The sequence below is a fragment of the Balaenoptera physalus genome, assembly GCF_965194825.1.
Source record: "Balaenoptera physalus genome assembly, chromosome: 1".
NCBI lineage: Eukaryota > Metazoa > Chordata > Mammalia > Artiodactyla > Balaenopteridae > Balaenoptera > Balaenoptera physalus.
The window spans coordinates 151,791,222-151,819,098 of record NC_138882.1 but is presented as its reverse complement, the minus strand read 5'-3'; the positions used below and the strand labels follow the sequence as shown (position 1 = coordinate 151,819,098).

The 27,877-nt window shown below is 52.3% G+C and overlaps 2 protein-coding genes across 3 annotated transcripts in view; one reads left to right on the top strand and one right to left on the bottom strand.

The window, feature by feature from the left end:
- Positions 1–20,309, top strand: part of PODN (podocan) — a 50,087-nt gene extending 29,778 nt beyond the window's left edge. The window contains exon 11 of one of the 2 annotated variants that reach the window (XM_082429776.1): positions 19,392–20,309. The gene's annotated coding sequence lies outside the window, so the exon portion shown is untranslated. Of the gene's footprint in view, positions 1–7,085; positions 11,156–19,391 lie in introns of those variants that run through there. The other variant, XM_082429777.1, reaches the window with a different exon arrangement.
- Positions 1–27,877, bottom strand: part of SLC1A7 (solute carrier family 1 member 7) — a 50,742-nt gene that overhangs the window by 6,817 nt on the left and 16,048 nt on the right. The window contains exons 3-7 of the mRNA XM_082429927.1: positions 15,682–15,897; positions 6,838–6,880; positions 4,469–4,691; positions 1,033–1,132; positions 91–324 (exon numbers count right to left, since the gene is read on the bottom strand). Of these exons, the coding sequence (XP_082286053.1) occupies positions 91–324; positions 1,033–1,132; positions 4,469–4,691; positions 6,838–6,880; positions 15,682–15,897 (816 nt within the window). The remainder of the gene's footprint in view (positions 1–90; positions 325–1,032; positions 1,133–4,468; positions 4,692–6,837; positions 6,881–15,681; positions 15,898–27,877) is intronic.

Here is a 27,877-nt window from a genome sequence, read left to right as displayed (position 1 = left end):
GTTCTATGGCTACAGACAAATGATGGCTGGACAGAAGGACAGCATTCAGCCATGGTCTCCTCCCCCATCCTGCCCGCTGCCCAGGGCTACCTGGAGGAGGTGGCCAGCGCGATGAGCAGGGCCTGGAGAATGCCGCGGATGAAGACGATGGGGTTCTTTTTGGTGATGAAGAAGTAGAGCAGGGGCAGGATGAAGAGGCCGTGCACCACCAGCCCGCACACCACGGTGGCAGCGTAGAAGCCCAGCTTCTTTCCCACGGTCGTGGGGTTGTCCATCTCCAGGATCTTGCCAGCAATGAGGAACACGATGCCAAAGGGGAAGTACCTGGGGTGGGCAGGGCAGCCGGCTCAGTGCTGGGCAGACAAAGGTCCTGGGAGGCCCTGGCACTGCCTCACTGCCTAGCCTCACCCTTCTAAGCCTCCCGGGGCTCCTGTGAGGACAGAATGAGACTGTGTACCCAGGTGCCCAGCACATGGTGAAACGAATGCCACCTCAACCAGCCCAGCAATGCACAACCTCCTGCTCCTCTGCCTTCCTCCGTCCAGGCCTTTGAGGAGCTCCCCTGCCCTCTGCAAGCCCACGTTTCAGCCCAGCAATGCCACAGCCTCTGGGGTGACCTTGGCAGGCCTCTGCATTTCCCCATCTGACTGTGCAAGGTTGTATTAGAAGATTCCTAAGGTCTGAACTCTGAACCAAGAAGGGGCAGCTGGTTGTCACTTCCAGTGTTTCCTTTCTCCAAAAACTGAGCTGATGAGGCCCCAGGTGATGGGGAAACTGAGGTCAAGAGCGCAGGGCCAGGTTTATTAGCTCTTAGCTTGCCGCCAGTGGGCCTGATGGGGCCAGAAGTGGCAGGCCCAGGGCTGGAACCCAGCCTGGTCAGGGCTGGGGGGATCCAGGGGAACGCAGCCTCCCGGGCAGCTTTCTGCTCCCTCCTCTGGGACCACGGTGTCCCTCCAGCTGCCCAGGGCAGAGCTGGAAAGGGGGTGGAGTGGGTAGAAGAGAAGCCCCCCGCACCCCTACGATGAGGCTTACCACACAGCCACTGCCACGATCTTCATGACGGACTCATTGAGGCACTGGCAGAAGCTGACCAGGGGGGCCCCGCTGTCACCCATACGGCCCAGCATGATGCCTGCGGGGGGCAGGGACACAGCATGTCACAGACGCCGCAGACGGCGGCAGATGTGCACGACGCCTACGTGTGCCAACAGACGCTGGTGGCCAGGCAGGGACAGACCACAGGCACACGCAGATCTCGGCACTTAGCCGACTGCCCAGCAGCCTCTGACGCCTTCCCCAACGCCTCCTTTCTCCTCCCCTCTGGAGCAGGCTGTGACCTCCCCACAGGGCTCTCATCTCTTCCTCCTCTCTCACCCTGCTCTACCCAGCAGCAAGTGCCATGTTCTAAAGATAAAAATGCTCCCTGCCAACACCCCCGACTGGCTTCCCTGCACACACACAGCATAACCAACACTCCCACACCCCCCGCTTCAGGCCCCACTTGATCTGACCCCGTTTACAACTCCCACCTCTGTCAGGCCCTGCTTTCCCTTCCTCACTGTGCTCCTGCGTCCCGGCCTTCTTCATGTTTCTAGTCTACATCAAGCTCTTGACTGTGGGGGGGCCTTTGCCCTCGTGGTACCCAACGCCTGAAGCCCTGGCCTGGCTGGAGACCCGCTCCCACTGCCCTGGCAGACTCCCCACCTACTCCCCTCTATTTCACCTCTTTCTGATCCCTTCATATCACTTATTACAATAGTCTGGTGTTTTTTTCTGTCTTCTCCAGTAGAAGGTTAACCCCATGAAGGCAACTCATCATTGGATAGATGAATGTATGAATGAACAAATGAATGAATGATAAAGCCTTTTCCAGAGCCCCTGTTACCCTCCCCTTGGGGTTCTGGGCTCTCCTTCACTCAGGAAGCATTCACGTGTGTGCTATTCTGTGGGGTGAGCTCATGCAGGTGAGCATGGTGAGGCCACTCCTGGAACAGTGACAAGTGACTGCTCTCCCTCTGGTGACACAAAAATGGAGAGCAAATCACACCCTGTGACTGCCCTCGTGGAGCTTACTGTCACTGTGCCCGAGAGGCTCATCCACTGACTCAGCTGGGGAGGGGCAGGATTTCAACCCTGGTCTGTGGGACTCCAGAGAAGAGCTCTTTCCCTGCCCATGAAGCCTGACCCAGACTGTCTGGGGAGCAGCTACCACGGGTGATGGGGAGCAGTGGCGCCCTGCTGGGGTGAGCAGGAGAGGCCGGAGATGCGGATGACACTGGGCCCAGCCCTGCGCATCTGGCCCACGGAAGCCTCACTGAGCTCAGAGCCAGGTTTCCTGCTGGCTCTGTCCCTTCTCGGCTATTCCTGTTCCTCATCAGGCTCCCTGGGGCACCCATGGGCTCCGGCTGGCTGGGTGCTAGTGTGCATGGGACGCAGGGGGTGGCAGTGGGCTTGCTCCCACAGGCAAGGCCAATGACACCTTAGCATCAGTTACCTCCCAGCACCAGTGAGGAAACGGGGAAGGAGGTTGCGGTGAGGGGAGCGGCCGTGCAAGTGTGCTCGCTCATGCTCAGATGTGGGCACACAGATGTGGGTGCAGCTAGAGCTGCGCACACACAACAAATATACACCGACACGTGGACAGTTGCATGTGCTCAGCAAACGGTGAGTTGAAGGGTCTCAAAGGTTTCTTTAGCTCTGCCAATAGATGTCCTTTTAGTGTGTTCCCACCCCTAAGAGAGAGGCGATGGCTGGGAGGAGGAAGAAAGTCCAGGATTGGGGACAGATTATCAGATGTACTGAGGATGCTTCCAAACACCATCTCCTCACACACTCGGGTCTCTGAGGTCCTGGCCCCTCTGTGTGCCTGCCTGGCCTTTTGACCACGACGATAAGTGCTCCGTTACCCATTACATTCATCCATTCATCCAGCCATCTACCCATCTCTCTGGAAGATTTTACTGAGCACCAGCCATTCCCGTGGAGGCTATGGGGCTAAATGGAGAACGAGCCCTGTCTCCGCCTGCATGGAGCGTACACAGCTGCCGCGCATTAAACAGTCACACAAACAATTATGTAACTGCATTGGGTCAAACATGTGAGTAACGCAGGGCACCTGACCGGGGGGTCAGGTAGACTTTCCCCAGGACGGGATGCTTGTACAGAGGCCCCTCAAGGGTGAGAAAGGTGCAGGCGAGAGGGAGGGGCAGGAACCGCCAGGCTGAGGGAGGTGGGAAGGGCCCGGGAGGCACCTTCCAGGAACTGGCGGCAGTGCGGCGGGGAGGGGGGGGAAGTGAGCAGGACGGGAGGGGGCAGCCTGGCCGGAGCTTGCAGGCTCTGCGGGCCGCGCGCGGTGTCTGGACCCCTCTTGGAGTACAGTGGAGCCAGTGGAGGTTTTACGTGGGGACTCAGTGACCCCGTGAGGAGGACACACCAGGACAGGGAACTCTTGAGGCGGCATTTGCAGAAACCAGGTGAGACATGACGATGGCCTTGGCTGGGGCGGTGGGCCAAAGGTTAATGCACAGACTGGAGAGAGATTTCAGAGGCAGGCCTGACTGGATTTGGGTGTGGGCTGAGGCAGAAGGTGGGGTAGCAAATGACCCCCAGTTTCCTTGCCTGAGAAACCAGGAGGATGGGGAGGCTTTCCACTTGAGAAGAAAACCCTGCAGAGGAGTCGGAAGCCAGAGATGCCCTCCCAGGTCTGGGGCTGGGGCGACGGGGGGCTGATGTGATTTTATAGTGAGACTCATGATGACCCCTGGGCTGGCCTAGAAGGACGAGGTGGGACTGACAAGCTAGATTGCTGTGGAGGGGTTAGGACTTCCTAGGCTCCAAAGAAGGGAGAAGGTTGTATGCGTACGTTGGCGGGGCTGGCCATGGGCGCACAGGCAGGGGCGTATCCAGAGGTTTTGTGGGATCTGAAGCTTACACAGTTTGCGAACCTCTTCAAGAAAAAGAATACAAAATTAAAAAAAGAAAAAAGGTACAGGCCTCAAAAGGGGCCTGTGCAAGTTAAGCGTTACCAGCTTCCTGGTAAGTAGCCTGTGGTGGGCCTTGGGGACCCAGAGAAGAGTAGCAAAGGGAAGGGTGTGGTCAGGGGGCCCCAAGAAATGGCACAGACAGGTCTGCAGAGAGAAGGCCCCATGGTTGAGGGTGGAGGGGAGGAATGAGGGCTTTAAATAAACAGCCGCTGGGACGGGGCTAGAGGCATGCTCTTCTCATAGGGAGGGCCGACACCCCTGGAGGCAAACAGCACCCAGGGATGGGGAATTCCGAGTGAGGAACATCAGCTCCAACTTGAGGGAGGGCTGGGGACACCCCCTGCCCCCATAATGGAATGGGGACATGAGCCACTCCCTGGGGAGACTCCAGGCTATTCAGGTTACTGGATGCAGGGATGCAGGGAGGGATAAATGCAAGGAGTGCCAGGCTCCAGGGCACGCCAGGGCGGGTGGGCAGCACATACCCATGGTGGCAGAGAAGATGACGATGCCCAGCACGTTCATGCCGTCGCTGGTGCCAGGCTCCGACTTGTAAACGACCTCAGGGGGTGGGGTCAGGTCCAGGGCGAAGTTCTGCACACGAGAGCCATTCTCCTCCTGGACCCCATAGATGAGGATCCGCCGAGGAGGGGCCTCCTCCGGTGCCACCTTGGGGGACTTCACAACGGGGGTGGTCTTGGTGCGGTACTGGTGGGCGACATCCCAACCCCGAATGAGTCCAAGTGTTGTTATTAATATCAACAACAACAATAACAATAACATCTTGGAAGCACATTTGTATCTACTCATGAACTATTTGATTGACAATAACCCTGTGACATAGGCAGGACAGGGATTATTATCAATTATTATCAATATTTTACCAAAAATAAAACTGAGATTACTTTATCCATCCATACACTACCCAGCCACACCTCCCTCCATCCCGCCTTCCCTCTTCTTTCTATGCCTCATTACACCCACCTGGGACCCTCTCTAATCATCCATCCATCTCCTACCTGGATAATCTACTTGGATAATCCTCCTTTCACCTGTTTATCCCCTTTCAACCATCCATTATCCATCCATAACAGCCAGCCAGCCCTGCCTTCCACTGATGGAAACTTGGATTTTCTATTTGAAAAGCTCAGCTTGTCCCGAGCTTTCTTGATGAGATGCGGCCCCAGCTGGGGAGAGCTGAGTGGCTGAGTCACCTACCTTTCCTCCTCAGCCCTCAGGGCATTCCTGAGTCTTTTCCCCTCATTCCTCAGGTACTAGGAGTCCACACAAGGGCTCCTATCCTCCCAACACTACAGTATCAATAAAGCAAGTCTTCTAGTGGGGGAAAAAGGGAACCACTCAGGATCTGTGCTTCAGTTCCCTCATCTGTAAAATGGGGTCTTAATAGTTAATTTACCTCGTTAGGTTAAATGAGACAATATATGTAAAGTGTCGACAGCAGGGCCTGGCACATGGTAAGCCTTCTGTAACCAGTACTGCTATTATCACCACCACCACCACCATCACCATCATAATCATCATCCCAACGTTGAACACTCTGTGCTGGGTGCTGGGCCTTGAAGGATGGGTAGGAGTTTTCCAAAAGATAAAGGGCATTCCAGGCAGGGAAGTGAAGTAAAGCAATATTCTCTCTTTCTCTCTCACATCTTCAATAATTCCCCGTCACTGTTGGAATAATATCTAAACTCCCTAGCCTAGCATTCAGGGCCCTTCACTACCTGGCTCATTTCACAGATGAAGACCCAGGAGGTTAGGAAAGATACAGTGATTAGCTCAGGGTTTCACAGCTCCTTATTTCGGAGCCTCTTCCGCAACCCTCAGCCACCTCCTCTGTGTCTCCAGGCCCAATACAGGGCCCCAGCACAGGGAAGAAGATCAGGAAATGCTTGTTGGACTGAGTCAACCAACCGGCTGACATTTTAGAAGGGGAAAAGAATGGGAAATTATTAGAAGTGCAGACAAAGATCGGTGTACAAGGTTGTTTACCATAATTTCTTGTTTTGGAAAACAACTGAAAGGGGAAATGGGCAAATAAATTATAGCCCAGCCTTACAAGAGCCAAACAGTTGCATCATCACTAAATATTGTATTTTTAAGAAATATTTAATAACCATGGAAAGTGCCCATGATATAATGGGAGTGGGGAAAAAAAAAGCAAGATGCACACCATATATGTACTATGATCCTAATTTTATTTTTAAAAACATTTCTACAGAGAAAAAAAGACTAGAAACATACCTTCTACTATCGCTATTGCTAGGTGCTGGAACTACAGGTGATTTTTATCCTCTGCTTTCTATTTTTTAGTATTTTCCTAATATTTTACAGTGAATGTTATTACTGTTTTTATTAGGGGGAAAGGATTATTCTAAAAAGAAAGAGAAAACAGGCTTAGACGCAGACAGGTCTGGGTTCACCTACTAGCTCTGCCATTTACTAGTGGTATAACCTTGGGCAAATCCTTTAACCCTCCTGAGCCTCAGATTCCTCGTCCAGGAGAGGGACTGGCCCTACCCCAGGGCAGGGTTATTATGAGGACTGAAGGGGATGGCGTGTGCGAGCACGGGTGTAAACGGGGGCAGAGCAGGCACTCAGCAGGGGCTTCCCTCCACCCTCATAATTCTTCCTCGTGAAAAGTTGGAACCCAGGGCAGGAGTGTGGCCACAGGAGGCTCTAAGGATCCAGTTCCTCCCACCACCTCTCCCTGTAGCGTCCCAACCCCAGGGACAGGGAGACTGGCTGGGCAAGCCTGTCATTCCCTAGCCGGGCCCAGGCTGGCCCTGCCTGCCCACCCCTGCCTGCCCACCCCTCCATCGCCCGGGGACCCACTCACCTGTTTGAATGTGGCTTCCACCAGGTTGGCTGGGAACATGTTCCTGGGAAGAGAGTCAGTAATTGAAGAATTCCAGGATAGGAGGGCCCTTGGGGTCATCTGAACACTTCCCTTGGAAGTGGAGGGCTTCTATGATCCTGCCCCACCTCCCTATGCAGTCTTACTTCTTCCCACCACCCCCATCCCAGGCCTTAAAGCTCCAACACCATCTGCATAAGGTTCCCAAAACAAGCTGCATACTTTTCCAGCTCTAGGCCTTTGACCACTGTTCCTTCTGCCCGAAATGCATCGCCTACTTCTCTGGCTGATTCCTACTCCAATCAAGCAGAGGCCAAGCCTTCTATGACTGCTCCAGGTGGACTCCATGGCCCTTGCCCTGTGGGTCAACTATGCTCCAGCACGCTGCTGGATGGCACTGGTCACGTGATTGCTTCCCCCACAGACTGGCTTCCTTGAAGGCGGGACTTGATCATTTATATCTTATCTGTGGCTCCCAACACAGGACCTGGCACATAAATGGGATCATTATTCTCATTAATATAATTTTCATAAAACTAAAGGAGGAGGAAGTCTTGTCCTACCAGATATGAAAGCATACTATAAAGATGTAACTGTCAAAACAGTGAGATACTGACAGAGCCGTCAATCGAAAAATCAATGTAATGGAACCTGTAGCCTGGAGACAGAACCTGGGACATCTAAGTATTTCATATTTGATAGAAGTTGCTTCACAAATCAGTGAAGAAAGGAAGGACTCATTCTAGAGAACTGCATAGCTAACCAACTATTCAGAAAAATAAAAACTAGATCTTTATGTACACTGTACCAAAATAAATCCCAGATGGCTTAAAGAAATAAATAATTTGAAAAATGAAACCATAAAAATCTAGAAGAAATACAGGTTAATGTTTTATCAGGTCTCAGGATATGGAAGGACACTAAGAACAAAATAAGCAATAAAAAAAAAATCAATAGATCTTACTTCATTAAAATTAAGAATTTCCTAAGTGCAACTTAGTATCCTGCATTGGATTCTGGAATAGAAAAAAGGAACACTAGTGGAAAAACTGGTGAAATCCAATGAAGCAATTTAGTTAATAGTGTGTACTAATTTAATGTCTTACTTTTGACAAATGTGCTAGATGTAAGTCACTAACATCAGGGGAAGATGGGCACAGCTGGGAACTCTCTTTACCATCTGTGCAACTTTTCTATAAATCTAAAATTATGCCAAAATCAAAAGCTAAAAAAATTAAGAACCTCTCTAAGACAGATTACAATACAAATAAAATAATAAAGCAAATGACAAACTGGGGAAACTATACAACAAAGTGTTATCATCCTAAATCTTTAAAGAGTTTTTACAAATCTTGGCCTTGTTTGCATGTTCACTGTCTGTCTTTTCTCGCCAGAACATCAGCTCCCTGGAGGGCAGGGATCTCTGTTTTGTTTTCTCCCGTGTCCCCAGCACCTGGAAGAGTGCCCGGCACGTAACAGGCACTCAGTAAATATTTGCTGCATACATAAATGGACCACAGAAACAGTAATACCTCAATAGAAAAATGATGGAACGTCCTGACCAGGTTATTCACTTCGCAGAAGAAAAAAAACATAAGTAGCCAAAAAAGCTTTAAAAAAATGTTCGGGGTGGCGCAGTGGTTAAGAATCCGCCTGCCAATGCAGGGGACACGGGTTCGAGCCCTGGTCCGGGAAGATCCCACATGCCGCGGAGCAACTAAACCCGTGCGTCACAGCTACTGAGCCTGCGCTCTAGAGCCCGTGAGCCACAGCTACTGAGCTCACGTGTCACAACTACTGAAGCCCGTGTGCCCAGAGCCCATGCTCGGCAACAAGAGAAGCCACCGCAATGAGAAGCCCGCGCACCGCAACAAAGAGTAGCCCCCCGCTCGCCGCAACTAGAGAAAGCCCGCGCGCAGCAACAAAGACCCAACACAGCCAAAAAAAAAAAACCTCATTAAAAAAAAAAAATGTTCGGCTTCACTGAAAAAGACATTTTCACCTATCAAACTGTTAAAGAAATTTTCAAATGACAGTACACACTGCTGAGGATGTTTGGTGAGTCCCTCACATGGTTCTGGCAGCAAACTGTGTAAAGCAATTTGCAGTTCACAGCGAGGGTCTTTGCCTTTATAATCTGCTTTAGGAATCTAACCTAAATCAGAGGTGCTAACAAGGATTTTTGTTCCTGTGCTGGCACTTCCTTGAACAGGCCATGCGCCTCGTGCTCGCGCTGCCTCCTCTACCTGGACCCTCCTTCCCGCTCACTCTTGTTCTTGGCAAGTCTCTCCTTTTGCGAGACTCAGCTCACACATGCATGGAGTTATACACATGAATATAAGCGTGCGTCTTTCTTAACTTTACACCCTGGCAGCCACTGTTGGGAAGCAGAAACTATAATTTTTTTCACTGCTGCTAAAATACAGGTTCAGGGTTAGCATATGGCAGGAGGAAGAGGGCTTAGAATGAGCTACCATGGCAGAAAACTGGTAGAGAATGGTCTTGGCTTTCCCCACTGATTTCAGCTTTGTCACAAGGGAGAGAAGAAGCAGGGTCAGGAGCTGAGATCGCAGAAGCTCACATGAGGCTTTTTTTCGATGAGTGGTAAGCAGATTTCTGCCACCAGAATAATAGCTGCCTGCAAGGGCCTTGGACAGCAAACAAAGCCAAAGTCACACCAGGCACACAGCCTGCCAGAGTGCATGGCCTACCGGCCCTGGGCGCTCCTGACCAGAATGGAGGAGGCCCACACTGCATCACGTGGTAACAGTTTGAAAATGTCTTCTGGGTACACTTCCAGTAGGTTCGAGTGACAAAGTGGTTCTCTAATGAAACTTAGAGGGAAGGCTGCTTTAGCATGAGCAGAAACCAAGGGCGTTCAAAAGGCCGTACATAAGAAACCAAATGGAACTTATACCTCATACATACATCTCTCTACAACTTCCTTTAAAATGACAATAATTTAAATTATGTGCTGCAGCAAGGATGACTAGTTGTCTACCCAGTCTCCATGCTCTCTCCTTACTCACTAACAGAAACCCAGGCATGTTACAGGGACCAAGAAGGCCGTGCCATCAAGCCCTGTTTCCCAGACTCTCTTGCCAAAGGGGTGGCCAATGCGATGTAAGTGGGAGTCATTGGGTGGCATTTCCTGGAAAAGGCTTTAAAAGACGCCCATGCAGCCAGGACCCTTTGGTCCTTTCCTCCAGCTCTTTTCTTTCCGCCCAGAACATGGACATAATAGCTGGAGCTTCAGCAACCTTACTGAACCATGAGACACACTGATGATAAAAGCCAAGTGCTTAATAAGCCCAGCAAAGCACAAAGGTGGAGGGAGCATGGGCTCCTGATGACCACAAGCCGCCACCTCTGGTCTGCTTATCTGGGAGAAAATGCAGGCCTTTACCTTACTTAAGCCTCTGCTGCTTCAGGTTCCTGTTAAGTAGCAGCCAAAAGCATTTCCCAATACATGTGGTCATACTAATTATCGATGAACTTACCCTCAGATTTTAATAAAGAAGTATACCTTTGATTATTAAGTGAAAAAATATGCACCATTTTCTTTTGGCTTTGAAGACCCATGGGAAGCCTTCCTGTTTGCCCCATGAGGCCTGTGTCCCTGGTGGTGGTTACGTAAAATGCAGACATAATGTGCCTGGGAGACACTGGCAGCCAAGCCCATCAAGTATACACACACTCTGCCCTGGGCCTCCCCACACATCTCTTGCGGCAAGGCCACAGTCCACCTCACTTACTATTTGTAAGTTCCCACTGTGACGGTTCCAAACTCACCCCCATCCCCAATCCCAGCTCCAAAGGTGGGAATTATTCCTTTCCAAGCACAGCTCCCAAGAGCTTCATCCAATCCCTGAGGGGGTAACTGGGAGCTATAAATAGACCCAAGTCATTACTTAATCTCTCTGGTGTTTTTGAAAGATTGGAAAACAAAGAAGGGGCCCAGCTCTGACTGGTGTTCCGCTTGGGTTTGTTCTGTGAGGCTGCTCTGTGAGCAGACATCAGACTTCTGGAAGCCCCGCTTGGAGTCCTGGGAAATGAACTCATGTCTTGGCGAACCATCCAGGGACATGGCCTATTGTGTTCCTCTGGGTCATCTTCGAGAGACGGACGCGTATCTTCCCTCCCTGAAGGATGCAGTGGGCCTTATTTCCCTGTTCGGTTGGACCCCTCATCTTTCTGACTTTTCCTTAGGCACACCTGCCTCCATTTCCCAGTTCCCTGCCCTGGTCCTCTGTGTTCTTGGTTGGTAGGCAACTGCTCTGGGCCAGAGCAAGGGTGAGGGGGCCGCTGCACAGCCTCTCAGAATGTCAGAGCTAGAAAGGGTCACAGAGAGTAGCTGTCCAGGGCACTCTTCCGGTCTGTCTGTCCTAAGATGGTTGACAGCTGGACGCAGGGACCTGTATTTCCCCCCTCTCCCTCCCCACCGGCTCTCAGCACAATGTCTTCGCCCTGAGCAGTTACTTAATAAAAGTGGGCTGAATGGAACGAAAGTGACTGCACCCACTCCCAGGGCGTCTCCATGTCTCCAGGCACATCCTGCCCACTCCACGCTACCCTGCTCCAATCCATCCTTCCCAAACTCACCGCCGGCCTCCCCCTTCTCGAGGAGAAGAGCCACCCCCTCAGCCTGGGATCAAGGTCTGCAAGGTTGAGCTCTGCACCGTCCTTCCAACCTCGTCCCAGAACCAACCCGCCTCCAGAACCTTCTGCTCGTGCCCAGAAGCCTCCTCGCTGGCCTCTAGGCCTTTGTGTTTCGGAACCACAGAGCTAGAAGGGATCTTGCAACACACGGGGGAAGCAGGCCCGGGGAGAGGGCTGGCCTGCCTGCAGCCACACACCGACCACACAGAGGTGAGGCGAGCTTCCCTGCAGGAAGCATGTGATCTCCCCTGCAGCTCTGCTCTCTGACCAAGAAACGGCGACAGTGATGGCCAACCACCCAGCTTTGCAAAACAACTTGCTCAGGGTTGAGAGCGACTGGGGGAAAAACCTCAAACCAGAAGGATCAATTTTCACCACGTGAAAAGCCACTGAGAGCAGGAACTCCTCCTGGAACATTTGACTCTGACACGTGTGTTGGATGCAGAGCCCTCAGCCCCCAAGCAGGGGAGGCCATTGGGGAGGGCGGGGGCTCCCCGAGCGCCAACAATCCTTCCACCACAAGGAAAGGCTGTTTCAAATCACAGGATCCAAGAATGATGAATCATAGTCACCCAATCTCAGAAATAGTGGATCTTAGACGTGAAGCTTCTCAAAATTCCTCCTCCCTTGGCTTCCAGGATATCAGCTTTCCTGGTTCTCCTCCTGCTCCAGCAGCTCGACGCGGCCCTCCAGCGCGTCTGGGGCTCACCCCGGCCTCGCGCCTCGCGCTCAGCCACTCTCCCTGTGCTGGTGCTTCTTCCTGCGGCTTCAAACCCCGGCGTCACCGATGCCCCTGCATCCCACGTATGCAATCAGCAGACACTCAGCACCTCTGCCGTGCAGTTGCTGTTCTAGGCTCCGGAATACAGCGGGGTGATTTTTTAAAGAGCTGGCCCTCCCAGAGTATATTTTATTCCAGTGGGGGAGACAGAAAAAGAAATACAGAAATACACAGATAGGGTAGTGTCAGGTAGTAATCCAAGCTATGAGGAGAGAGGGTGACGGAGGCTGGGAGGCCCCTCTGAAGAGGTGACACGGTGGCGGTGTAAATGGAGGGAGGGAAGGGCCATCCAGGCAGAGGAAGCGAGGAGGACAAAACTCCCAGACGGGACCCTAAGCACTTTGGAGGTGTGCACAGAGGGCAGCAGGCTGGAGTGAGGGGAGGGAGAGTTGGAGCAAAGGTCAGAGGCTAACCTGTGCATGGTGGGGGGATCATGACAGGCCTGTAGGCCATAGTGAGCACTGTGGATTTTGTCGACCTGTGACAGGTTGTGGGCAGGTTTTTAAAGGATCCCTCTGGCTGTTGTGCTGAGAACAGACTGTAGGGAAACAGAGAGAAAGCAGGTGACCATACAGGACCCTTGAGTGAGAGGTGATGGTGGTCTGTGCGATGGTGGGAGTGGCAGAGGGGGAGAGAAGGGGCAAGGTTTAAGATATTATTTTGAAGGTAGAGCTGACAGAATTTGCTGACAAACTGGATGCAGGATATGAGAGAATAAGAGAGGCATCAGACTAAGATGGGCAGGATGGAGGAAAGGACAGATCTATGGGGAAAATCAAGAGTTTAGCTTTGGATGTGCTAATTTTGAGATGCCTTTAGACAAGCGTATGTAAGAATCTGGAGTGCCGGTGAGAGGTTTCCACTGGAAACAAAATTCAGCAGCGTCAGTGTACAGAAAGTGTACAACGCCATGGTACTAGATGAAATCACCAGGCAAGTAAGTGTAGATACAACAGACCTTGCCTGGGTCTCTCTGGCTCTTGACCCTGTGGGTGAGAACCACACAACAGGAACAAAACTGCAGGTATTTTTGTGATCTTTAGTTCATCACACATCTCAAAGGATGAAAAGAACCTGGAGAATGGAGAAAATGGAGGGAGCGGTAGCTTGATTGCACTGAAGGCCCTCATTCGTGGATGCCTTTGCCTTGTCACATTGCCAACCCTTCCCACCCTGAGTCTGGGCGTGGCCACATGGCTTGCTTTGGCCAATAGGATGTTAGCAGACTTGACAAAAGCAGAGACTTGGAAAAATACTTGTATGTTTCTTTTTGCCTCTCTTGTTCTTCTACCTTCCTCGTAAGAACATGCCCAGGCTAGCTCTCTCTTGGAACCCTCTCACCACCGTGAAATAAATACAGGCTGGCCTATGGGAAGATGAGGGACCACGAGGAGCCCAGCTGGATTATCTCAGCCAAGATCATCCTGGAGCAGCTCTTCCCCAGTTGAGGGCCAGCTGCCTGCAGACACATGAGCAAGCTCAGCTAAGCCCAGTCCAAGTCAGCAGAAACTTCCAGCTGACCTGTAGACTTATGGTTGTTGTCTTAAGGCACTAGGTCTTCAGATGGTTCGTCACACAGCAACAGCTAACTGATGCAGAGGGTGAGGGATTTTCAAGAGAAAGGGAAAGGGAGAGAGAGAGATTGTATGCTGAGGACGAGAGGAGTGCTTCTCCCTAACTTGAAGCCAAGAGAACTACTCAAAGACCTTGGCGGTGTCCCCTAAGATTTGAGGTATGTAGGGGCTGGTGCCTGACTCATGTCCAAAGGCCTCGGGAAGGGGCTGCCTTTCCAGCAAGGATGTGTGTGTTTTTCACGGGCCAATGCGGACCTTGCAGAAGGCACACTGCCTAAGAGGATCACCAGGGCGGGGGGCAGTGAGATGTCCCCAGCAGAGGAGCTGAGCAGAGGTCAGGCCTGAGGAGGGCACTGCGAGCAGCCAGATGGTGCAGGGAGTGCCTGAGTCAAGGGAATAGCAGGTGAGAGACACCAGTGACAGGAGGGGCCCCAAAGAGCCCACAAAAGCTCCGCTGAAGAAAAACAAGCAGGGAGCAGCTACCCCACTACCATAAAGGAGCACCTTTCTAGCTCACTCCCTCTCCCTCTTCACTGCGCACCCCCCCACCCAGGGCTAGCAACAGGGGAGTAGGTGGAGCAAGAAAGAGAGAAAAACCTGCTAGGACCTTCTTCCCACTCCAGCTTTCCACGTCTGAATCAGATGCAAAAGGCTAGGACAGGATTCGCTTTAAACTGGATGAGTCTGGAGTTTTACTGTTAGACTGGACTGGATTTCTTATATCTGAAATTGGTGAGAAAGTGGGAGGGACCAGAAGGAGCCCACAGAGCAAGTTTAATGGGGCACCCTATTGAGCCCAATAAACTGTTTCCAATGGGGTGCTTCCCCGAGCTCTGTCCCAGCCCTGCTGTCCTCACCCACACTGTCCTGGGAGACCCCTCTGCCATCAGGGCTTCCCTAACACCTCCACCTCCTGCTCTCCCAACCTCCACCTCCCGCTCAGACTTCCCCACAGGATTCAGATCCACCAGCCAACCATCAGCTGACGCCTCCCTCAGGAGGTCCGCACATGCTCCAGCACTGTCCTCTGGCCCTGTGACCACGCTGCTGTCCACTCAGGTGCTCAGGCCAGAGACCTTCATGCCCTTTCAATCAGACTCCCACCGCCTCCACCCCTCCCCCCTTCTCACCGTCTCTTGCGGACTGATTTTACCTCCTGAGCAGCCTTCAGTCTTCCCTCTTCCCCCAGGCCCGTGGCTACCACCCTGGCCCAGTCCCTGCCTCTGCCTTCCCCGCCCGCCGTGCGCCCCAACTCCAGTCCACCAGCACTCTGGCGGACACAGGGAGCCTTCTGAGTTGGATCATGCCACTCCTAGGTTTAAAACCCATTTCCTGGGGCCTTTAGGATAAAATGCAATTTGGGCCCTGATTCCCAATGCTCTTCGTGGTCTGGCCCCAACCGACTTCTCCAGCAATGACTGTCCACTCCCCGCTCACATCTCAAGTTCCAGTCACACTGAATGGGCCATAACTTCTCCCCATAATACTACCTCCCAGCTCAGGACCTTTGCATAGCTGTTGCCTTCTTCGGGAATGCCCTTCCGGTGTCCCCTATGCCCTCCCACTCATCGCATCTTGATGTGGGTGGACAGTTCAGTGTGAGCCCAGCAGGAGGCACGGGGGCTGAGGGGGCAGAGAGTGGCCTCTGTGGCTGCCCCCCTTGTTACCATTAGTGATCAAGAGCAGACCCCGAGCACCCCATCCCCACACCCTCTTCTGCCCCCTGGGTGACATGCGGGGCTGGGCCTGTGAGGTCAGCAGCCCCAGCCCAGGCATGGCGCTCCCAAGCAGGGTGCCGGCGGCAGGAGTTACCGAATGAGGTCCAGCAGGGGGTCTGCTGAGCTCATGATGGGCTTCCCACTATGCTCCGTCGTCTCCTTCTGGGCCGCGCTGCCCGGGTGGATGATGGAGACCATGACGATGCCCACGATGACTGCCACGAAGGTGGTCCACAGGTAGTACGCTACAGTGAGGATGCCCAGGCGGCTGGAGGTCTTGGCATCCAGAGAGGCGAGGCCGGACATCAAGCTGGGAGAGCGATAGGGGTCAGCGTCTGTGGGTGGGCAGGCCAGGCACTCAGGCGTACCCACTCTCGCCCCCTCCTGGCTCTGCCTAGCACCCTCACAGCGTTCCAGGGAATGTGCAGGCATAGGGATCCCCCCAACTAATCCAGTCCCCGAGGCTCCATCCAGCCTCTCTATGCTCTGCTCTGCTCTCTCCCCCTTGCCCAGTGTCATCAGCCAAGCCCATTCACACCTCTAGACCTTTCCATGTTTGGTGTCCTCTTAGTACCTCTTTTCACTTGCCCAAATCCTACCCAGCAGGTAAGACCAAGCTCAGTGCCTCCTCTTGGGTGAAATCTTTTAGGAGCCCATTCTGGGGGTCCCACAGCTCCCGGCCTCCTCTGTCATGACCCTGGTTGTCACTGTCACTGTCTGTCTCTCTCATCAGACTGAGGACATGTGAGAAGAGGAGTAGATCTGACTTCTCTGTGGGCCCCTCGTGCCCAGCATGAGCTCTCTGTCCTGCCACCAAGCAGGTGGTTACTGCAGGCTTTTGAATGAACTAATGAGTGAGAGTGAATGAGTGAGTGAGTTAGAGCCCTGGGCTGGGACTTGGTGACCTGGGTCCTAGTCCCAGTTCTGCCCATTGGCTATGTGACCCAGGCAAGCAAGTCACTCCCCCATCTTTAGGCCTCAGGATCTGCATCTAAAAAATGGGGCCATGGTTAGATTTTCCTTGAGAGGTGCCACCCTGTGGCCATCTTGGGTTAGTGCCCCGGCCCAGACTCTCCTCTCGGGAGACTGTATGGAGAGGCTTGTGGGTCTCTCTCCTCTTGGCTCTTCCCCACTCCCCGCCTGCCCTGACCCTGGCTCTCTGCCCACCAGAGCAAGTCAGCCTTGGAGCTATTTTTCTCATGGCTGTTTGGCTGGGGATGGGGGATGGGGGCAGGTGGGGAGTGAGAGATTAGTTAAGGAGATGCTTGCACTTTGCTGCCAAAAGGATTTTTCCCCAAAGCCTCTTCATTCTTTCAGATAAAGGAAGTATTTGTCTGGTTTTAATCATGTAAACAAGAGCAGATAATCCCTCCCCATCCACCTCCTCTTATCATTAGGCTACATCTAGCATCAGGGCTGAGCACAGAAAGCCTCTCCTGCACCCCACGGTAACCGCTGCCTGTGAGCACCCTGCTCTTCCCTGCTTGCTGTAGCAAAGCCTCACTCCTCTTTTAAGACACAGTTAAAGGGTCCCCTCCTCCAGGAAGCCTTCCCTGACCATCAGGCAGGGGTAAGGCCCCTTCTCTGGGCTCCCATGGCCCCTGTGCTGCCCTCTGTCCCAGCCTCACCTCAATGAACTGTTGACTATTTACTGGAAGCACCGCCAGGGCTGGGCCTGGGTCTGATTCAATGCTGGGTCCACAGAGCCAGAACCAAACTACACTGCTGGAGTGTAGTTTGCTGAATGAAGGAGTGAATGAATGAATGAATGAGTCAATGTTTACAACCTCCATTCATGCCTATCTGCCAGGACACCATATGTTAGTGATGGGCTTAGGGTGGGTCTTAGATACAAATCCTGAAGGGCTCATAATGAGATTGTGTGGCCAGGAGAAATGGGGGGCCACCCTGCAACATCATCCATGAGAGAGATTATCCCCAGACAAGGGCCAGCACCTCGGCCCAGGGCCAAACAGGCCTCTGACCATAACAGAATCTCCTCACAGCCAAGTCCAACTACTTCAGGCCACAGGGAAGCCATGGCCCTGAGAGGAGGCCCTGCTCGAGGTCACACAGGACACTAGTGGCCAGCTGGACCGGAACTCATTCCCCAGCTCCAGGCCTGTCCTCCTTCATCCATGTAGTTATGCAATCCTTTAGCACGTGCCCACTCTGTGCCATGCCCTGTGCCCACAGAAAGAAATCAGAAATCAGTCCCTGACCTCAAGTAACTCCTGGTCTGGCAGGGGGGGTTGGGAAGAAGATGGAAATGGACACTCGGGACAGAAGTGGACTCAAGTAACCAGGGGTCAAGGTGTTTGCATCAGTACCACAAGGGAGGGGACAAGGACGTACTATCTTTATTCAGAGGAGTGAGGGATCACTTCTAGCTAGGAGAATCAGGAAGGGCTACGCGGAGGAAGGGGCAATGGAAAATGAGGCAGATTTGGAGATGGAGCAGACGTGCCAGGCAGTGGGACACCAGAAGACAACAGGGAGGCTGGGAAGTGTGGGGACACTGTGGTGTTTAATGTGGTCAGAGCTCAGGTCATATTTGAGGTAGAGTGAGATATGGGGCAGAAAAGATGGACTGAGCTCAAGAGTAGGAGTGGCCTTGAGTGCCAGGCCAAGGGGGACACAGGGGAGAGTGGGGTCCAACACAACAACACATCTAGCAGAATTTGCTGGATGTCTGAGAAGGGAGAACTAAGAATTCCTTAGATCTGAGAATATCAAAGTAAACAAAGTATATAGGGAGGGTCACTGAAGTAGTATTTGTAAGAGCAAAAAGCTGGAACCAACTTCAATCATCAAGGCAGATTAGATTAAAAGTTACAGCATATCCAGGCAGTGGGGTTCTAAGTAGCCATTAGAAGTGATGGTGTCATTGGAAAGATGTTCCTATTTTATGTCAAGTGGAGAAAGCAGAGTACAAGATAGTTTGCAGCTCTGCAGGGTGCCCTGGAGCTCCTGTGACACAGACCCCCCTCGAGGTTTGTGGTCCAGATAAACATAGACATGCTTGAGGGATTGTGCAGGAGAGGGGTGCAGATGAAAATCAGATCTCAGAAAGGGGCAAAGGGCTCCTCAGAAGGCCACCCTGAGGAAGAAGAGGTCTAACATGGGGGTGGTGCCAGCTCAGGGACAGACCGGATGTGCTAAGGAAGGGAGTGCAGGTTCTAGATATAGCAGGAGTGGACCCCTGACACAGGGGCTCTGGAAGGGAGAGGGCTGATGAATAAAATGGAAAGAATTCCATCACCCGGGACACAAGCAGTTCCGCTGTGGAACCTCGCTCCCGCCCGCAGAATGGAAAGGGTTTTTCTACTGGCTGAAGAGAAAGGGGAGCAGCAGAGGTGGCAGCGGTTGGGCAGGAACTGCTGACAGTAGACAGAGCAGACCCTCCCCTCCCCAGGCCGGTGCCGGCAGTGCCAGGGTGACCGCAGGTGATGGCAGAGGCCGAGGAGAACGGGAGCTAAGTGCGGGGAGGGCCTGGATTCCACGTGAGACAGCGGCCATTCCTGGAACTCACAGTCACAGGAAAGGAAGTTCAAGTGACTTCCTTGACAGCCTGCCATTTGGCTGGAGGGGGCTCCTCGAGGTCTAGACTTTTGGGCCAAGCTGTTAAAGTGACCTTTCTGAGAACCTACAAGCCGGGGTGGTGTGGTCTGCAGGGAGTGTTAGGTCACATGGACGTGCACAGGGGAAAAACTAAAGTTTAACAGTAGCTGTCTTTGGGTGGTAGGATGATGGGCAATTTTTGGTTTGTTTTTAATGTTTTTCCACATTCTCTATTATTTCTAGAATAAGCATGTCTTGCTTGTCTGATGAAAACCACAACCCCTCAAGTACCAGCAGCCACAGAAACCGTAATTCATCTGGAGCTTAACTGTCCCCAAACACCTGAACATCCACCTCATTTGACCCTTAATGTTCTGTCGGTGCTGCCCAGAAGGATGATAATGTGAGTCACTGTAATGTTAAACTTTCTAGTAGTCACAGTAAAAAAAAAAAAAAAGTCAAAAGAAACAGGTGAAGTTCATTTTTGGTAAAATTAACTTTAATAATACTTTAACCCAGTATATCCAAATTATTATCATTTCAATGTGTAATCAACATAAGAATGCTTAGAAAAACAACTTCTGGTTTAAAATTTTAATTTAAATTAATTAAAAACAAAAAGTTCAGTTTGCTCCATTGCACTAGCCACATTTCAAGGGTTCAGTAGTCACTTATGACTAGCGACTGCCTTCTTGGGTTGTGCAGTTTGAGTTACAGATAAGGAAAATAAAGCTCAGGGGGTGGAGCTAACTGGCCAAGCTGCCTAGTTGTGAAGTTAAGACTGGAACAGGGATTCAGCCCCGTGGGGTTTCCCTTCTCCCACAGTGACTCTCCGTGGTACAGACCTGGTTTAACTCCTGTGGAAGAAAAGGCCTTCCGGTTTTGGCTAACCATGATTTTAATGTGATTCAGCCCATGTAATGCCTCTTTAGTTCAACTCTCGGAGTTCATGACCTGCCCCGTGGCTACAGCCCTCAGATTTGTGGTGGTGAGCTCCCCATCTTTGGAGGTATCCAAATGGAGGCTGGGTGGCCACCTGTTGGAAGGCTAGATCAAGGCTTCCAGACTGAGTGGGAGATTCCATGAGGATGACTTCAAATGCTCCTTCAGGCTGTGATTTATGGTGAGAGGAGAATAGGTAACCTTGCCTCTGTGACTCCCATGATGGCCGGGTGCTCCTGGGAGCGCCCCACATCCTCGAGGGCCCTGGCAAAGAGCCTCAGGAAGCCCAGAAGTCTGGGACTCCCTCCTAAGCCATCTGGCCCGCCCCCCCCGCCCCGCCCCCAGGGCCCGGGATTATGGTTCAAGAGACTGATGTGATTGGGGAGCCGGCTGGTTCCTGGGCCCAGCCTGTTTCCATCTGGTAATCCCTCCACTTGCAGGCGGCGGGGAAGGGAGGGAGAAAAAGGCCACTACTGACCCTCACCTGTTCTCACGCCAACCCCTGAGGTGGGTATCGTGACCCCATATAACACCGGGAGGCACCCACCGCTGCCTGCACACTTCGCTGTGGAGCGCGGACAGGCTGCTGAGACTGCTGGGGGCCCCTCGCTGTTTGAAGTCCTTGGTGGCTCCCCTTCGCCCTCAGGAACTGTCCACACTCCTTCAAGGCCTTGGGTCACTCTCTTCCTCCTCACTGGCACCTCTCCAGCCACCCCGTTCTCTCTGCTGCTCTTTGCACCATCTTTGTGCTGGTTGTTCCTTTAGCCTGGTACTCTCTACCCACCCCACCCAACCCCTCACATACCTGCCCAGCCCAACCAATTTCCACTTGCCCTTTCCAAGGTCAGCTCAGACATCCTTCCTCTGGGAAGTCTTCCCTGATACGGTGATCTCACCTACCTCCCCAGGGCACCCTGTGCTTCCCAGTTTCTTACAGGGCACTCTGCCGGCATGCTCAGCCCTGAACCCCCATGGCCCAGCCCAGCTCTGGCGCAGGGCAGGCTGGCGGGAACACGTGCTGAGCAAAGCAGTGAACACTGAAGGAACCCAGTCCCCTTGCCCCTGCCCTCCCTGCTTTACTTTCCGATCCTCTCCTGTGGCCGCTACCCATCTCTCTAGTCTCCACTCAGGTACTTCCTCCCTCTGAGGGCCTCCTGAGCCCACTGACTAGGCTAGGCAGCTCCCGGAGGCTCCTGCACGCAGCCCTCACTAGCTGGGAGCCTTGGGCAAGTTCCTCAGCCTCTGTGCGCCTCAGTTTCCATTGGAGGATAAAATGGGGATAATGATGGTTTATTGTGAGCGTTGATCTAGGTTTAGAATAGTGCCTGGTACATAGCAAGTATTCAATATATTCCAATAATTAGCATTCCTCTGTGATGGCATCGTCTGTTTTGTGACCACCTGCCCCAGCAGACTGTGAGCTCCTCCAGGGAAAGGCTGACTCTGGCTCAGTTCTAGGCCCTCAGAGCCCAGGGCCTGGCCTGGCCTGGGTGCAGGTTTGCTGGTGTGTATGTGTGATGTTAAGCCAGGGTGGAACTCTAGACGAGTTGTGAAAAGGGGTGACTTCTGAGCTCTGATGACCATGAGCACCCACTGTGGGTTCCCGGAGGAAAAGTCTCCTGGACCAGCCTTGGGCCCCTTGCCAGGTTTAGAGAAATGCCCCTGGCACTGTGTGTCCATGTGACATCAAGCAGTTGACACCGGGTCCTCTGAGAACTTTGGGGAATGATTATCACAGGCAGTGCCCTCTTCCGAGTGCTGAGAACCTGAAAGGGTCTCTGGAGGTGTACTTTGGGGCTCTCCCTTCAGCCCTCTCCTTCCTGGTTGTTTTTATCAATGCCTTGGCCAAGGGCACTGACAGCATGTGGACCAGATTTGTAGAGGTTGGGAAGCTGGGAGGAACAGCTAATGTGTTGGATGAGGGAGTTGGAACTAAGCAGACCTCAGGCCAGTTCTGACTGACATGATGAAGATGAACACGGACACGTGCAGAGCCATACTTGGCTTCAACAGCTCGGAGAGCACAAGCTCTGGGGTGAAGGGGGGCCTGAGCCGCAGTGGCAGCACGTGGGAGGGGGACTTTGGGGGTTTGTTTGCTGCCAGCTTGGTGAGTCACTGAGGAATAAGGGTGCCAAAGGGGTGGGGGGCCCTCAGCCTGTGGGGCTAGAAGCCCGGAGGGCTTGCTGAGGAGGCCACGGACCTGCCCTGACGTTAAGACCCCCCTGGGAAAGGGACAGGGGAGGGAGGTGTGTGTCCCATAGAGGGCAGCTGGGGTAGGTGGCAGGGGACAGTGCTGCCAGCTTGGAGGGCAGGGGCTGTGGAGCACAGCAGAGCAGACCCTGGGAACACTGGGATTGATGCAGAAAGCCACAGGGAAGCAGATCTCAGCTCAGCACCAGGAATAACTTTCTAGCAAACAGAGCTGTGCCATCCTGGAAGGGACCACCTTGAGAAGTAGTGAACTCCCAGTCACTGGAGGTGTGCAAGCAACTTGCTAAAGTCACACAGTGAGTAAGTAGATTTGAACCTTGGTCTACTAGCATGACAACATCCATAGTCACAAAATCCTGCACTAGGAAGTTAAAGGCAGGAAGGAGCCAAATCCTTGGGCTCTGGCTTCATGTGACCTAGTCAGGGAGGCTCTCCCAAGCTGGCCCCTGGGTGCAGCTGCAGGCAGTCCACCTGACAGGCAAGTGGACGGAGGTGTCTGGGGCTCCATGGGAGTCTCATCAGCCCTTCCAAATATTAAGGTCTTTTCCCTCCCCCTGAGCAAATGACAGGCCCAGCAGTTGACAGCAAGTGCTACGTTAGCACCGAATTACGCTTCCCAGTTGTCCCTGCCACAGCCCCACCCTCAAGCCAACTCCTTCTAAGACCTGAGGCAGGAGGCCCAGACTCCCACTTGGCTAAGGTCTGGGTCATCTGGTCCCAGCACTCCCTCCCAAGGGCAGAAATTCCTCTACCACCTCTGATTGCACACCTCAGAGGACAGAGAACTCACTACCTCCACTGTGGGCTAGTTATGCTTATTAGCATGAAATCTGCCTCCAGGAAAGAGAATTTCCACACTGGGCCCAGCCCTGCCCTCTGGAGCCACACAGACCAAACCTCTTTGGTTCCACTTTAGATTCCACGGGATGGAGGCAGGTAGGAAGGTGGGGAGGGAGTGCAGGGCTCAGAGGGTGGGAGGTGGGGTGGGAGAGGGAGGAGTAGGAGGCAGCACAGAGACAGGCATGGGCCTGGGGCGATGCTGCCACCCTGGCATCCCCAACTGCCTTCTGCAGGTCTCTCCTTCCCAGGCCCCTGGGCATGGGAAGGGGATCGATTGGGAACTCAAAAATAACAAGCTTGAACTCAATCAAAAGCAAAAGCTGGAGGAGCCGCAGCTGCAGCCCTCCGAGAGCTCACATCTGACCATCGACCAGTCTCAACCCCTTTCCACTGGAAAGGCTGCGTTCCCGAGTGTAATAAGGGTCGATCCAGTTCCCAATCCACGTGAGCGGAACCCCTACCCCTTTCTTTCCCACAAGGCAAAGAATGGCAGGTGGGAGGGAAACGGTGTTACCATGGGTGACCGTTACTCTGCTCTACGGTCGCAGACTGTCGCTTCCACCATTAGGAATGACTTCCCTGGGCTGCCCGTCACGGGTTTTTACGACCAGTGCCACTACGCCATGGTTAGGAGCCCTGCTCCAGCAGGAGGGAAAGACCCCACCCAGAGGGAGCACAGGTCCCCTGCCTCCCTTCCCTCCTCCATCAGGGCTGCTGGTGTCCACTCCCCAGAGGCGCTGGCTGGGCCTGCCTGCCCCAGGCACTCAAACGAGACCCTCTCCGTGCAGTGTCTCCACAGAGAAGAGTAGCAGGAGCTTTTCCAAAACCTCACCCACCTCCCCAGGCGCAGCGAGGTCCCCAGCACGCCCCATGTTGAACACTTGCCCTGTGTGCTGTGGGGTCCCAGGAACGAAGGAGGTGGGTTTGTGGTCCTCAGGTGGGTGGAGAGACCTGCAGTCTGGACAACACAAAACCCTGGGTCGTGGCTGGGATTGAGAGAGGCCAGAAGCAGGGTCTAGCCCGGCCTGGGAATCAGGCTAGGTTTCCCAGGGGAGGTGGCAGCTGAGTGGATCCCTGAAGGATGAATAGGAATTCTCTAACTGGAAGGGGGAAAGAGCACGGGAGTCTGTGATGGGTGATAAAATCTGGGAGTTTTTCAGAGTCACCAGGCTGATGGTCTGATCCCACCCGCAGCCCACAGCTGGGCCACGTTTCCCCTCCTGATGAGTAAGGCAATCAGCTGACTGGGCAAGAGGGCCAAAGAGCGATCCCAGGGCTCCCATCAGAGAGGTCAGCAGAGCTCTGCTAAGAACAGTTGCCCCATGGCTTGCAGAAGCCGTGGCTGCCCATTCCTCCTGCCCTCTCCCACTCACTGTCTATCCTGGGACGCCCACGGCAGCTGCCCCCGGCACACTGGCTCCCAAACCAGACTCCGACGGCTGCTTGGCCCAGGACCATCTCCAGTAAGCTAGAACGTGGGTGTCTGGGAGTTTTCTGCCAAACTAGAGCTCCTCAGGAAGGGGGAGAAGGGAGTGTTGGGTTTCTTTGGCCAAACGTGACTTCCTGATTCTAAGAAAAATCAGTTTAAAATTCTTACAATGGAAAGAAAAGCAATACATACAGATGCACACACATATACACACAACATACATATATGTAAAGACCCACACCACACATTCACATACCAACCCACACACGCCCTCGGATTTCTCTGCTGCGATGTAGAGCTTACAAAACATTCTGCCATGTTCAGCATCAGTGAATCACAAACACATGGATTCAGTTTTCCTTGAATGATGCCTGGTTTAAGAAATTGAAGAATGAGGGGAGAGGAGGGTTTGGCAAAAAGCAAGTGGAGACTTGGAGGCCCTAGCTGGATCCAGATGCAGGTTTGACCCACCCCTGGTTCCTTGCATTGCTCTTGCCTGGGGATGTGTGAAAACAAGGTTCAGTTGACTTCCCAACGTTAGAAGCAAACTCCAGCCTCAGTGGGGACAAAATGCCCCCTGGCCCCACCACACACAGCACCTACTGGGAATTTCTTTGTAAATCTGCAGATGGCGTTGTGTCCATTCTATGGCCGAGGTGAAGAGTGTGGTAAATAACAGAGGCTGAGGTACATCTAGAATCCTGGGGCATAGTGATGCCCCAGCAGGGTATCCAGCAGCATCCTGAGTGTCTAGTAAAAGGAAAAGAGCTTTGCAACCTCTGCTCCAGCCTCTGAGTGGACCAGTGAAATGTGATTACAAAGATGAGGGTGTGGCATGGGCATTTTTATATCATGTTGAATGAAAAAAAAAAAGTAGACATACTTTTGCAGGAGTAACAGTAAGGTTTCCTCCAAGAACTTAAAAGAACAGAAAGTTGCCAGTATTCTTTGGGTTAAACCATAAATTAAAAGCAAAAGGGATCAGAGTAGCAACAAGTGGTGTTACAGGGAGAAAATGGGAAAGGAAGGCTCCAAAGGCTTGACTTTCTAATGAAAGAAGGTGTAATTAGCATGGAATCAGTCAGCAGTGGAGCAGAGAGAAGAGAGTGGAGAGTGGCAAAGTACTCAGCACCGTTCAAGTACCACCCATGGAAGAGGGGCCCTAGTTCAAGGACATGACAATGCCATGGCAGGTCCTAATCATCAGACTACTAGTTCCTATGCCAATGTAACATGAGGCAGAGTTTTCTAAATTTTGTCTGAGGCTTTTGTGTTCAAAGGTAGAGACAGCAAGTCTCCTTGCATTTGATTTTGTTTTTAGAAGAATTTTTCAAATGGCAAATGTAAGGCAAGAAGGCACACATTGTCCAGGGGAAGGGAGAGATTTGCGGTTTGATGGAAGTACGCCTCCTTGAGACCTTAAGATCTGTAGAGTGATGGAAAGGGGCACCAATCTGCATGAGAGGCTCAGGAGCCGTCCGAGAAAAAAGAGACTAAGACCCCCAACCCCTGCTCCTTGCAATTTGAAGTTAGAATCAGGGTATACTAGAGTGCCCATGACCAAGGTCTGTCAGCACTAAAGGTCTCCAGGGCTAACCCACCAGGATGGAAAATGGACTCAGGGATCAACCCCAGGGAGCTAAGCTCAGGGCATGACTGAGGTTGCTTTGAGGAACAACAATTGAGCTCTTTGGTGTGATCTAGGGGCCAGAGCAGAGCATCCCTGTGGCTTGAGCAGGGACATGTAACTGCAAGGGGCCATGTTCAGGCTTGAACCAAGCCATGCAAGACCTGTGTTCAACAGCGACACCATATGGAAGGAACCAGAGCAACAGGGCTAGTGACAAGATCAGATGTTCCAGTTCTCTCTTTACCTACTTATCAGCTGACCTTGGCCAATGGATGCAGGCCTCAAGAGGAAGACACTGGGCTTCCTCCTTGTACAGAGGAGAAGTAGGACCATATTCAGCACATTCAGTTCTCAAGTCAGTATATAAAGCAAAAACCACTCATAATTAAATTTGCCCTTGAAGATCCCTTAATTTGTTCATTAAGTTCAGGCGGTATATAATTTCATTCAAGACAGGTTTCCTCCCAGTTTTGGAATGGGCTGCTGTTTCTTAAGGTGAACACCAGCTGAAGCAGTCAGCATACACTTAGAGGCCATGATGCAAAAAGGAAACCAAACAACCCTCTCTTCATGGCCTAGAATCACAATAACGATGTGGGGAGATGCTCACTCTGAAAGGCACTTGGGAACTGAGACTGGCTTAGAGTGAGGCAGACCCAGCTCTCCCATGGTACACTCACCCTGGACATAGCTCTTCGCATGGGGGAAGCCACTTGTCTCCTTTAAATGATTTTCTCTCTTTTTCATAGCATATGTAATTGAATTCACTAAATTTAAATGCACATAGGATGGAACTCCACCACCTGGGGCCCCAGAAACTAACTGAAAATGGCAAACCTGGACTCATACTGGTCGTACCATTAAATAATTAAATTGTCCTGCCAGCAAACAGATTTAACCAGCGGGGTCCCCAAGTGATGAGCCTATAGGGAGAAATGCTCTGGCCAGGGGCTGTGCGCATCCGTCCTCCTTGGCAACTGTATTTATCTCTGTGGATGAATAAATTGGCATTTGGTTTATTTGGTGGCCTCTTGTCAGCATCAGAGGACAGGCCTGACCAGCTCAGGGACTCAGATGAGGTTGAGCTTCTGAACCAGTCAGCCAGGGACCACACCCTGGGCCTAGTGAATTCACTACTAAGAATGACAAGAACAAACATGTACAGGAAGAAGAACAGTGGCAGAATTAGGGTTGTGGAAGGACAGGATTTTTTGTTGTTGTTATCCACAATGTTTGTAATTCGCTTATATAACTTTTTAAAGTACCAACCTTTTAAAAAAGACAACTCCTAATCATCCTCCAAGGGTCATTCCAAATGAAGGTCATAAAACTTCCCTGAATTCTGCCTCAACTTTCCTTCCACTGCTCTTTATTTATTTAATAAGCAGTTCTTAGGCACTTACTATGTACCAGACCCTTGATGTCCCTGAGAAAGAGGTGAATTCAAATTCTTCAGGATTATTTTTATGGTAAGGGGGTTCAGAAGAAATTCCCTGATGAGCCACTTGGACCAGAAGCTGAGCAACACGTCCACCTAACCCCACTCCAGGAACAGGGCATGAGTGGAGGTGACTTATAAAGACAAGGAGGGCAGTATTTCTGGCTGGTCTTGGAAGAAGGGTAGAGAGAAGGAAGGTGTGGAGAGAGAAAAGAGGTGGACACACCCTAAGGGTGACC